This window comes from Capsicum annuum, chromosome 12 (genome assembly GCF_002878395.1).
Source record: "Capsicum annuum cultivar UCD-10X-F1 chromosome 12, UCD10Xv1.1, whole genome shotgun sequence".
NCBI classification, from domain to species: Eukaryota; Viridiplantae; Streptophyta; class Magnoliopsida; order Solanales; family Solanaceae; genus Capsicum; species Capsicum annuum.
This window is the reverse complement of record NC_061122.1, coordinates 89028944-89041981: the sequence shown is the minus strand read 5'-3', so window position 1 is coordinate 89041981 and position 13038 is coordinate 89028944. Positions and strand designations below refer to the sequence as shown.

Here is a 13038-nt window from a genome sequence, read left to right as displayed (position 1 = left end):
AAAATGATAGTCTTATTGGTGAAAACTCTCACGGGCACCATAAGGTGATGGTAAGTCGAGAGAAATAAAAATGAGAGAGTCTTATTGGTGAAAACCCTCATGGGCACCGTAAGACGATAGTAAGCTGAGAGAAAATAAAATAAGAGAGTCTCATTGGTGAACACCCTTACAGACACCATAGGGCAATAGTGAGCTGAGAGAAAGAAAATGAGAGATGCTTGTTGGCACAAACCTTTCAAGGCGTCACTAGACAAATGAGGTCTCTGAATGCAATTGACCCAAGGAAGTAACTTAGTTGCAAGGCCATTAACTCAAGAACAATTGGTAGATAGTTTGGATGGAAAGATCAGGCAGTTTAATCCAAAATACATGGCATAATCATTAGAGTTTACTGCCATTTTTGAGATAAATTTTTCTTTTCTTTGTTTCAAGGGGTACATTCATTGTCTTTTCTTTCTTCTCTATAGTTTTATTTTTGTTTTCTTGAGTCAGTTATTCGAATGGAAAGTCATTTTTCTTGTGTCTTTGAGTCAAGTCCATGTCAAAACAAGTGAGAAAAAATTTTAAAACTGGCTACCAGCTTCTTAAATTGCACAAAGCAAGACAAAAAGGCAACACATGAAAGAGACATGATTATGAACCGAAATAAGGTATGCAGAAAGTTTTGTCAATAGACAAGTCTGGGAACTTATGAAAATACCAAGGTTCAAGGGGTTTATCTAAGAAACATCGCAAAGTAGAGATACTGTGTTTGTTTTAAGTCACTCTTAATAATCTAAGTTTGGGTCAATGATGCAACAAGTCAATGACATATGCTAATGGTTGGAATCAAGTTTAAATATGACAAGGACAAGAGCGATTGCCGCAAAAGATAAAGCCACAAACCAGCCTCTATGTTTTTAAATTTACAAGTTTTCTTTGTATGAAACAGGAACACATGTTACCTTCAAATCAAGGATTTCAAAGCCTACACATCAAAGGCCATAATTTCTCATTTTGCACTTCCTTGTTCGAGTAATTCAAGGGGCATTTGAAAGGATACGCATTTCCTTGGGTAAATCAAGCGGTATTTTTAAAGAGACGCACTTCCTGGTTTGGGTAATTCAAGTGGCAATTGTAAGGAGACACATTTCCTTGGGCAATTCAAGCGGCATTTGTAAGGAGGTGCACTTCCTTATTTGGGTAACTCAAGTGGCATTTGTAATGAGACGCACTTCCTTGTTTAGGCAATTCAAGCAACATTTGTAAGAAGACACACTTCTTTGTTTGTGTAATTGCAACGACATTTGTAAGGAGACTCACTTCCTTGTTTGTGTAATTCAAGTGACATTTGTAAGAAGACGCATTTTCCTTGTTTGTGTAATTCAAGTGACATTTGTAAGAAGACGCATTTACTTGTTTGGGTAATTCAAGCGGCATTTGTAAGGAGATGCACTTCCTTGTTTGGGTAATTCAAGCGGCATTGGTAAGGAGACACGCTTCCTTGTTTTGATAATTCAAGCGATACTAGTAAGGAGACGTATTTTCTTGATTAGTTCATTCAAATTTTATTTGTTAGGTGATGTACTTCCTAAATTAAGTCTTGACTCCTAAAATATGTACTTCCTAGTCAAGTCATTACCTTTATTCGTAGAATATGTACTTCTTGGTCGAGTCATTACCTTTATTCCTAGAAGATGTACTTCCTAGTTAAGTCAGTCTCATTGATTCCTAGAAGATGTACTTCCTGGTCGAGTAGTTCCCCTTGATTCCTAGAAGATGTACTTCCTGGTCGAGTCAGTCCCCTTGATTCCTAGAAGATGTACTTTCTGGTCAAGTCATTCCCCTTGATTCTTAGATGATGTACTTTCTAGTCGATTCGGCCCCTGGTCAAGTCATTCCCCTTGATTCTTAGATGATGTACTTTCTAGTCGATTCGGCCCCCTTAATTCCTAGAAGACGTGCTTCCTGGTCAAGTCATTCCCCTTGATTCCCAGAAGATGTACTTCCTGGTCGATTCATTCCCCTTGATTCCTAGAAAACACACTTTCTTGTCTAATCATTCCAATTAACCCATAGAAAAAGTATTTCCTTGTTTGAGTTTTTCAAGTAGTTATGATGTGACCTTCACAAAAGTCCTCTGATGATAAACTGGGGCAAAAAAATTAATTCCTATTAGTTGGAACTTTACTTTTCTGACAAATGAAATCTTTCTTTATAATAATCTTTGTTTGGAATAATTTTTTTTCTAATTTTGATGTGATTTCAGAGCCCGCCTGGAGAACAGGGCGAAGAAATGGAAAGTCAAGCAACAAGGTGAAGATGTTAAAAGTCAAACAACAAGGTGAAGAAATTACAAGTCAAGCAACAAGGTAATGAAATTGCAAATCGGGAGCTCACCCGAAGAAGAAAGTAAGAAAATTGCAAGTCAAAAGCCCGCCTGGAGAACAAGGTGATGAAGTAACAAGTCAAGATCCAAAAAAAGCTGCATAAATAGGACTATTGTAATTTTATTTATCTTTTAACGTGTAATTTTCATTTTTAATGTAATGATAAAGCCGTGGGCCGAAACCTCGACAGGACCTCACTCAACTCTCCAACTCGGTTGTCCTTCCTCCTTCTGTTTCTTCCTTTGAATAATGATCGGATCAAAATTCTCTCTCATTGTCTACTTCTTTTGCATGAAAACACTTTGTGTTTACATCTAAAGAAGGTCATGATATAGACACATAATTTTGTCCCTCCCAAGAGTGTTTTTACCCATTTACCCTCACTTTATTGTAGACCTTCATCCATGTGATAAATTCCACACAATAACAAATTCAAAAAATTCTTAATCATCCTAAAAAATTCACCACGCACCCTTAACTAATTTTGCCACCTCACACCCCATACCCCCTACCACTACCCTATACCCCTACCCCTACATGCCCTCTAACCTTTTTCACGATTTTGGTTCCTTTCACAACAATACTCATCCTCACCTGTGAAAGAATATACACCCACTCACACAGATTCACCAGACTCGCGCGCACACAGTCTGATAAGTATAAGATTGAGTTGAGGGGTTCAAGTAAAACCTCAAAAAAAAAAATTACGATCCTATCGATGACTTAAACCCTAGATGTACTGATACATTTGTCATCTTTTCTTCCTCATAATAATGAGTACACTTCATAATATTTACAAACATCACAAAAGCTAGATATCATTTTACATGTGTTCAACTCAATGAAAATGAACATCCATCTGAAAGGTAGATATATGACATGAAAACCGGGCGGGCAAAGAATAAGACGAATCACACATTATCGGGCCAGAATTCTCTGAAGAATGCTCGCTCAAATTCTTTCTCTTGCATGCGCTTATCAAGCTCCAGTACTTTCTTCATCTTTTTAGAGATCCCCTTTGGTTTCTGTAAATCACAGTGAGTACCCCATCATCAGTTCTTTATGAGAGGCAAAAGGAAAAGGCAACCAAAATAAAATAAAATTAAGCAAATTGAGTGCAAAAATTAATACACTGATAGGTATAGAGAGGACGTCAAATCTTCCAGTAGACACACTAACATATTCGCAATGAAGTCGACCTAAAATGAAGAGATGCCAGCACCAATTCGGATATGAATTCTACTGATACATCCACAATACCTATATCCTTATTTCATCCTTCAAATTATATAATGGACAATATAGACATAATACTGCTAGGAAATTCGCTTTATGTAAATTTCCATCTTTCAATATTTTATCCGTATTGCATGACATAGGTGGCCAAGTAATTAATCCGCACATCATCAAAAACTAAACTGAGTAGGTTCAGATCTTTTCCCCCTTTGGAGTGGTGAAAACAACAGAAGAAAAGATGTATTCTTTGGTAAACTAGCGTCTTTGTTTGACATACTTCTATTCTATTCCATTCCGTGAAGCAGCATTTTAGTTAAGCTTTACAACATAAATTTACTAAAATGAGGAGTTCTCTATTATCCTCAGCTTTCCCTCTCAGACTCCACCTCTAAAAGGCAAATCCAAAATGTTCCAGTAATCCAGACAAATCAGTTATGAGTGCTCCCTTTACCTTAAATCCCAATGAAAGAAACCACTTGATCCAAACCCTCAATCTTTGCATGCACAAACGTACTCTGCTTTACCAATAACACTTCACTCATTTCCTCTTCCACTCCCATATCTTATAGTAAGTTACAATTCGATGGACATCTTCAATGGGAATTACAGACAAAGTTTCAGGCAGTTTCAATTGATAAATTTCATAAATGGTCAAATAACAATGGCCTTTTTCACCGTCAAAAATATATTTTAAACAGAAAAATAACATCACCTACTAACATAAAAGTCATAATTGCCGGGAAAACCAACATACCGATGAGTGATAATCTCTTACTCTACTTTCAGCCTTTTATACTTTGAATCTTATAAATATTGACCCGATTAAAAAGGGACCGACCCCACCCGACCCGATCCCGTGGCACAAATGTCCTTTGGAAATTATTGTCAAAGGACTACCTTTCCACGTAGAGCTGACAGTCGTGTAGATTCCCTTTTTTCCTTAGTCCATTATGATATTTAGGGTCCTAGTTGAGTCGGTTAAACATTAGGATTTTCATTATTACATTAGTTTCACTCATGATTATTCAAGATGTACTTGGATTTTTGTCGAGACCTTTTTAAGTTAAATATTTTACTTTTCTGTGCAAAGTTATTTTGATATATTTTTTAAATTGCCATTCATTTCAATGAAGCGAATACGCTTTGCATTGTAGATTTTTTGTGCTTCATGCTCTCAAAAACACTAGGGAATAAGAATTCATACATTGTATATTATATTATTAAATATATCCCCATTATGAAATGTGGTATTATTTTATTCTTTGTTTGGTTACATTTTTTTATTAGGTTTTAAGTTATACTAGTATAATCTTATACAGTATTCTTGGTTAATTATCTACCACATCTAATATGGGATGATATAATCCATGAATTAACCGATTCTTGACAAAAAAAGTAGAATATCACACTAGCCACTTTGCCAAAACCTTTTTCTCTAACTATTCGGTTAGCGTCTTTGATCGCCCTGTTATGCTAATTCCACAAGAATCAATACTAAAAAGAAGCATGTGCCCATCACTCCAATGAAAGAGAGGGCACTCGTCAAAGCCAGTTCCATCTTAGGCTGGCTCGTTTTACACGTGATGCAGATAGCTTTCTCAAAGAAGGTCAAGATTAAATGAATTATCCAAGCCTACATTGTTTAAAATAGAGTGTGTAAGATTTATATGCCACACATCCCATTGTTAATACAATGCCCAAAACTAACCATAAGCACCAGATAATCTAAGGATAATTAATCTCAGTATTCTAACCCCTGTATTAAAATCACAGCATAATATTATTCACGAACGAATTGGCGCCTAAGTTTCAACAACACTTAATTCTTACTTGTTCACATGGACTAGGACAAAAAGATGCAGTGATATCAATGGAGAATAAAAACAACTGAATATTCATATATTAACAATAAAAGTGGATTCTGCTATAATTATATTCTAGCCTTCTCAAAAAGAGCCTCCAATGATGTGAGTTCCAAACAGCGACAACACTAGCACTAGGGGATTTTTGGTTATCATAAAAGGGAGAAATATATGGACTGCAGAATCTGTTATCTCGCCAGTGAAAAGATAAGCTCTATGAAAATGTACTGGTTCATTATAGCATCTCATGTTAAATAGTCCAGAATAGTAGTTGCTCCATGCTTCTGTTTGGCGAATTTCTTATTTGGTGCTTTACATAACCACACCATAAAGAGCCAATACAAAGAAATATAGGTGGGTTTCAAACTATTTCTACAACCATCAACTTTATCACAAAGCCAGAAATTAGATCAGCCTATTTCAGCTGAATGACCTTTAATAGTTCCCAAGCCCTATTGTAGGCTTATAAACTCCCTTCTTACATCATCTTCCCTCCCATCAAAAGACCAGCTCCTTTAATAAAAGTACAAAATCATTGCACACACTTTTTGTCACACATGCCAACAGTATCTATCCCTATCACTGAAGAGATCTAGAGGATAACAGGTATAGGTTATTCGTGTTTGGAACCATGTCATACGTCTACTTAAGCTTCCAAACATAAAGAGCAAATAACTTTGATAGCATCAATTTGAAACAAATGTTAGATATGCATTCAGAGGAACGGAAACTTACACTCTCTTTGTCCCCATCTTTTAAAATATTGTCAGAGGAATGTCCGGTATTTTTTGGGTGCGCCGCTACCTTTTTTGGCTTCTCTGCTCCCAAGCCTCTCATATTTTTCTTGATATAAGCTGGCACAGGTTCCAGTCTGCCCTGTTGAGGCCACAAATAGATCAGAAACCTTCACATTGCAACAAAATGCGACCAAAGATTCCAAAAGTAAAGATAAATTACCCACAGGTTTAATAGAAGAATCGAATGACCGGACCATAATATAGGTTTGTTGCTTACCTAGCCATTTTTTAACGGCAATAGCTATCAAATTTCTTTTCTAGGGAGAATATAATAGGGAAGCCGCCTGGTTGGTTCATGGAAATGATGAGCTGCTGATGCATTTACCACTATGCATCAACATGAACTCACTATCAAGCACATGAAAAAAGAGGAAGGAAGTAAAAAAGGATGTGTGCTACTGATGGCGGTCCACAAAGGGCGATCACGGAAGAGGGTGATAGCAGAGAGGGGACAAAGAGGATAGGAGAACTGGATCTAGAAGGAGAGTGAGAAGGTATACATTTGAGCACTTTTTATATTCTATTAACAATAGGGGTTGCACTTCCTTGTCAAAAAAATAATAGGGGCAGCACCTCCTCTCAATTATACCTTTCATTTTATTTATTTATCTGGTGCCATTAGTGAAAACATTGCAAAGTTAGTGATTACTTGGATATGTATAAGTCACTCCCCGTGATCCAGCAACAAAAAATCTTTTTTTTTTTTTTGGATAAAGGTAACATGACAAAATCTTTTTATTCCTTTCTCTTTTGGTTTTTCTTCTTTGATGAAGTCCCAAAATGAAAATCTTTAAAGGTACATCTTACAAGTCTCTTATCCTTGTGTGATTGCATGCCTGATTACATTTTAGCCTCCAAGATAAGGATCAAAAGAAAGCTAAAGGAATGGAGTCTGGCCAACTATGGTAATCTGCGAAAAATGACATCATATTTGCTGGAGGAGGTTCAAAAATTAGACAAGCTACAAGAGCAAAAAATCTTACTGATGAGGAAAATGCATACAGAAAAGGTTTCGAAATGGAATTTGGTGGAGTGACAAGATATATAGAGATAGCCGGAAGACAAAAATCTAGAGGACTACGGCTGAAGGAAGGAGATAAAAACAATAACATTTCCACAGAATGGCTAACAGATAATATAAGTAAGCCTCTCCAAACCATACAAGCATGCAAGCCCATGCAAAGGGTTTGGTTAAGATATGCCAGATTCCACCAAGTATCCAAATGGAACCTAACCATACATGTCCTCCAACTATATCTTCTAAATCGTCCACACTAACAAGTAACAATCCATCTCCCCCTCCAAAAGATGATTTTAGTAAATAACTAAAAATATGATGCTCGGGCAAAGAGTCAAGTCGGTAAGTTTTCTTACATCTCCCCCTCCCGGAGCCCAGGTGCCATATACGCTCCCCAAATAAGAGTCTTGATTACTAGAAGAGAAGAACATATACCTAACAAGATTAATTGAATACATCATTTTATTTCGATCTTTCCAGAAAACAAAAAAAGGGACAAGATTCTTCAAGTGTCTCATCGTAGAAGGGAGATCAATTTGTGGAAACTTGAGATTAATGGGGAGCTTATCTCCGATCAGGGGCTATCAAAACTGAGATTCACCATTAATATATGAATCTTCATACTGAAACTGAGCCTTGGAGACCTAAAATTTAATTAGTCAGAATGCCGAAGATTGTCAAGGGAGGAGTATGTATGGTTGCAAAGACATTTTTTGAGGATGAGGAAATTTTGGCTAATATCACATTATGTTTTGTTGAACTGGCACCTGGCCAGATGGGTACTCCATGAGATTTCTCCACAAATGTTGGGAGACAAAAGGACATAATAAAGACTTGGTAACCTTCAGTATTTCGGTGGCCAAGACGATAAACTTTTTGCTCCTTAGGACAGAGGATAAAGGTCTTTGTAAAGACTGTAAGGTTATCCTAAGTGAGAAACTTTCGACCCAAAATAAGCTTTTGGTGATGGATTTGGATATCAGGAGGACGAGGAAGATGGTGGTGGATGATTGTCCTAGGATCAAATGGGGTAGCTTGACTATAGCCCGTGACCCCTGGAGATAGGGGAGAAGTTGCTAGACATGGGGGCTTGGGGGAGTAGTGGGGATGCAGACAGTATGTGGGATAAGACGGCTAGTTGAATTAGGGAAACAACTAGAGAGGTGTTCGGTGTCTCAAGAGATCGGTCTGGTAGACGTCGAAGGGACTCGTTGTGGAATGGAGAAGTACAAGGGAAGGTAGAGGCAAAGAAGAGGGCCTACGCAAAGTTGGTGGAAAGTACGACAGAGGAAGGGAAATGGGGGAATAGAGAAGAGTATAAATTGGCTAGGGAAGAGGCTACGTTAGTTGTTACGGCGGCTAAAACAGCAGCTTTCGAAAGCTTGTATGTTGAATTAGAGCAAAAAAGTGGGAATAAAAAGTTATACAAGCTAGCCAAGGTGAAGGAGCATAAGGCTCGTGATCTTAACCAAGTGAAGTGCATTAAAGGTGAGGACAGCGAAGTATTGGTGGATGAGGTTCTCATTAGGAGAAGATGGCAGCCTTACTTCCATACGCTCTTGAACTAAACGGAGGACGCAGGCATTGTGTTGGGGTACTTAAGAGCACTTAGGCATCATGATTATGGTTATTGTAGGCGTATTAAGTTTGATGAGGTTAGGGGTGCTATTCATAGGATGCGTAGGGGTAGCGCGACTGGGCCAGATGAGATTCCCATGGATTTTTGGAAGAGCACGGACGAGGCAAGTATGGAGTGGTTGACCGAGTTGTTTAATGTCATTTACCGGACGATGAAGATGCACGAAGCTTGGAGATGGAATATGATAATTCCTTTGTACAAAAAAAGAGGGTGACATTCAGAATTGCAAAAACTATAAGGGTATCAAGTTGTTGAGCCACACTATGAAGGTTTTGGAAAAGGTGGTGCAGTTGAGATTAAGGAGGACTGTGACTATTTCTATGACGGAGGTCATTCATCTCGTTAGGAGACTGATGGAGCAGTATAGGGAGAGAAAAAGAGACTATCGATCTAGAGAAAGCGTATGAAAAAAGTCCCAGGGAGGTTCTATGGAGATGCTTGGAGGCTCGAGGTGTTCCTGTGGCGTACATTAGGTCAATTAAGGACATGTATGATGGAACTAAAACTCGTGTAAGAAATGTGGTAGGAGACTAGGAGCACTTTCCCGTATTGATGAAGTTGTACCAAGGATCGTCCCTTAACCCATTTTTATTTGCCTTAGTGATGGATGTTTTGACACGGCAAGTTCCAGGTGAGGTGGTGAGGTGCCTTGGTGTATGTTATTTGCGGATAGCGTAGTTTTGATTGACGAGACTCGCGTAGGAGTTAATGTTTAGTTGGAGGTTTGGAGGCAAACTCTGGTGGAGTCTGAAGGATTTAGGTTGCATAGGACCAAGACTGAATATTTAGTGTGTGAGTTCAGTGAGGGGACACGTGAGACAAACGTGGTAGTGAAGCTTTAATCCTTAGGTCATTCCAAAGAGAGATAGTTTCAAGTATCTTCGGTCTATGATACAGGAAAATGGTGAGATTGACGAGGATGTCACCCATTGTATTGACGCAGGATGTCACCCTCAACATAAAGGCAAGTTCTATAGAGTGGCAATTAGATCAGCGATGTTGTATGGGGCGGAGTGTTTGCCAGTTAAGAACTCCCACGTTCAAAAGATTAAGTTGACAGAAATGAGGATGTTGAGATAGATGTGTGGGCTTTACTAGGATAGATAGGATCAGAAATGAGTTTATACTTGACAAAGTAGGAGTAACTTCGATAGAAGACAAGATGCTTGAAGCAAGATTAAGATGGTTCGGGTATGTGATGAGGAGGGGCACGAATGTCCCAGTATGAAGGTGTGAGAGGTTGGCTATAGATGGATTCAGGCGAGGTAGAGGTAGACCAAAGAAATATTGAAGGGAGGTGTTTAGACATGGCATGGAGCAGTTACAGCTTATCGAGGATAAAACTCTAGATTGGAAGGTGTAGAGAACATGCATTACGGTAGAAGGTTGGTAGGATGGGGGCTACTAGTTGTAGCATTTCACAAGTAGTATCTTGTTCTTGGAGTTTTTGAGTGTTGTTTGTGGTTTTAAGTAGATTGTTGGTGGTATTATTTGATAATAATCTTGCTTCTGCTATTGTCCATTGTTTTGTTACTACCTATTGTTCTGTTACTACTCTGTGTTTTTTGTTCTTATATTATGTCTTTTTCTACGTTGTTTGGGCTCAAACCGGGGATCTATGAAAACAACATCTCTACTTCACATCTGAGGTAGTGGTATGGCCTGCGTACATTCTACCTCTCCAGACCCCACGATGTGGGAATATGGGTATGTTGTTGTTGTTGTTGTTAAGGTGGGATAGCTAATCCCATGGGATATCCCACCATTGTACCAAACGACCCTTAAGAGTATTATATAACCGAGAGTTTGAACAAAGGAATCAAACCAATCCCCATTTCAAATGGACAAAAGAAATCATCTTCGACATGCGTTTAATTATCAAATCAGATTCAGTCACAGAACAAGAGTTTCAGTTAATAAACAACTAGAAAAAAAAAAGGTAAGCCGAAGAAGGCAATCTCAAGAAACAATGGAATTGCAAAAGTGTGGTATTGCATGGAACTTAAAGAATAGATCCATCAAAGTTAAAACAGGAAGGCAAGGAAACTTAGTAGAGGAAATAGAGCAAAGGATTAACTCCCGAGAACTGAAAGGAAAAGAAAGCAGTACCTGTTCAGCAATGCCAAGTCCAGTTCCTTCCCTCCAGCCATGCTTTTTTAACAACTGGAGAAACAAAGAACCATTTACAGTCAGTACTTCATAAATGCAGGGGGGCATGAGACATTAGCCAGGTAATTAACTATTTAACTTGGAGGTCAGGTCAAACTCATAATAGCATGAGGCCTATACATCCAACATAGAACATTCATGTTTGGACTGGTGCCATGAATGCCCAATACCTAAGGAGCAATAAATAACAAAGTTGCTAGCTTCTATGTTGATGGCTTGCCAACTAAAAGATTAAAAGAGATTGATCGAACTATTGTTGTTAAAAGCAATCCCCGGGTTATTGCTTATAGGTGGAGCCATGCACTTCAAACAACAACGCACAAAGTGATCCCAAGGATAGTAATCTATTCATTGAATTCCATGTTTGAAGAGTCACGTGTTTGCACTTTTTCCTTTTAAAAAAATACACAACCTTATGGGTCGACAAGTTTCATCATGGACAAGAAGGAGCTTGGATACTTGGAGCAAATATTCTTGGGGGCTGGCTACATTCAACAAATACAAGTTTCACATGAAGCATTGTACCTCTCAAACTGGATTTTTCGGTACAAACTCGAATTAGTCAGACTTCAATGCAGCCCGGTGCACTAAAGCTCCCGCTATGCACAAGAACCGGGGAAGCTCCTTACTACAAGGGTCTACTAGGGTCTACTGTACGCAGCCTTACCTTGCATTTCTGCAAGAGGTTGTTTTCAAGGCTTGAACCCGTGACCTGCTGGTCACAATGCAACAACTTACCGTCATTCGCAGCTTAAAGACTTACAATATAGCACAGGAAAACTCATACTGCATGCCATTTCACTGTTCTCCTCTTTCTTTATTCCCACAAGATTCACAAAGAACCAAAAAAAAAAGGCAAAAAAGATTCAATCTTGATATGTAATCTTGTTAATCAAATCTAAACTTTTGATTTTTAGGTTTGACCATGAAAACCAAAAAAATACACTTCATTTGGAATTTTTGGATTCGGAGTTGTGTTTGTTCATGTCTTTTTGGAAAAACTTTTTCAAATTTGAAGTGTTTAAACATAATAACTAAAAAGGTGAAAACAAGTATTTGGTTGTTTTTCACTTTCCCAAATACAACTCAATTTTTATGGCCAGAAAACAATTTTTGAATAAAGTGAACTAGTTTTTCGGAAAAACCGTGAAAATTTCTTATGGCCAAACGGGGTCCCGAGGTTGTGTAAAACTTGTATTGGATTCTTTATTTTGGACCCCTCCATCTTTCATTACTGTCTTATGGGTTGAGTCTTGAGTGTAATTTGAAGAAAAACTCTTCTTATTTAAACATTCTTTTAAGTAATGATGGAATCAAATCATACGATATAATATGTTTTCAAGTAACAATTTAAAAAAAAATAAAATGATATTGATGGTAAAGATACAATAGAATTTTGATAAAGGAAAGAAACGGACCTTAAAACCAAGGTTGGAGGAATCGATAGGAATTGAAGTTGAAGTTGCACAACCACTTCCATCATCCCTTTCCATAACAGATCCAATCTGCCGCAATCACCAAATTCCTTTCTCCACAATTCTTTTTCTTTTTTTTTTTTTCCTACAATTTTCTCCAGAATAATATCAATATGTTATGCTCCTTTAATACTCATTTTCTGAGTCCCTCCTATTTAGAAGGCTCACGTCATAACCCCTTTTAAATGTGAAAAGGGTCATATTTATCCCTATACTTCTTAAAATTAGGTATAAATAACATAAACCCCAAAAGTTTCATATCTAATTATTCTCTCTCCCTACTTTTATAATAATTACATAAAATTTTATATATGATACATTAATCTACATCATGATACATTAATTTATGATACATTCTAATATATTAAATGCAGTTAAAAATGAAAAGAAACGGTAATTAAGCTTATAGATGAGCAATTAACGCGCTTAATTAAAGGAATTATCGTTTAAAATACATAAAATACGTAACAACA

At 37.6% G+C, this 13038-nt stretch overlaps 1 protein-coding gene across 1 annotated transcript; it reads right to left on the bottom strand.

Annotated features, from left to right (window-relative positions):
- Nucleotides 1–3065: 3065 nt before the first annotated feature.
- On the bottom strand, nt 3066–12828 carry LOC107851444 (G patch domain and ankyrin repeat-containing protein 1 homolog). The gene is made up of 4 exons (XM_016696465.2): nt 12509–12828; nt 11031–11084; nt 6203–6343; nt 3066–3394 (listed from the first exon to the last, which is right to left on the bottom strand). The coding sequence occupies exons 1-4, from the start codon at nt 12581–12583 to the stop codon at nt 3281–3283; spliced, it is 384 nt and encodes a 127-aa protein (XP_016551951.1). The 5' UTR covers nt 12584–12828; the 3' UTR covers nt 3066–3280.
- Between the last annotated feature and the right edge of the window lie 210 nt (nt 12829–13038).

Bases quoted from the DNA above. Each gene is read 5' to 3' on its own strand.
- LOC107851444 (XM_016696465.2), bottom strand. From the start codon at position 12,583: ATGGAAAGGGATGATGGAAGTGGTTGTGCAACTTCAACTTCAATTCCT. The intron at 6,344-11,030 runs GTACTGCTTTCT...TGGCCTCAACAG, and splicing joins GACTTGGCATTGCTGAACAG to GGCAGACTGGAACCTGTGCC. The intron at 3,395-6,202 runs GTAAGTTTCCGT...TGTGATTTACAG, and splicing joins AAGATGGGGACAAAGAGAGT to AAACCAAAGGGGATCTCTAA.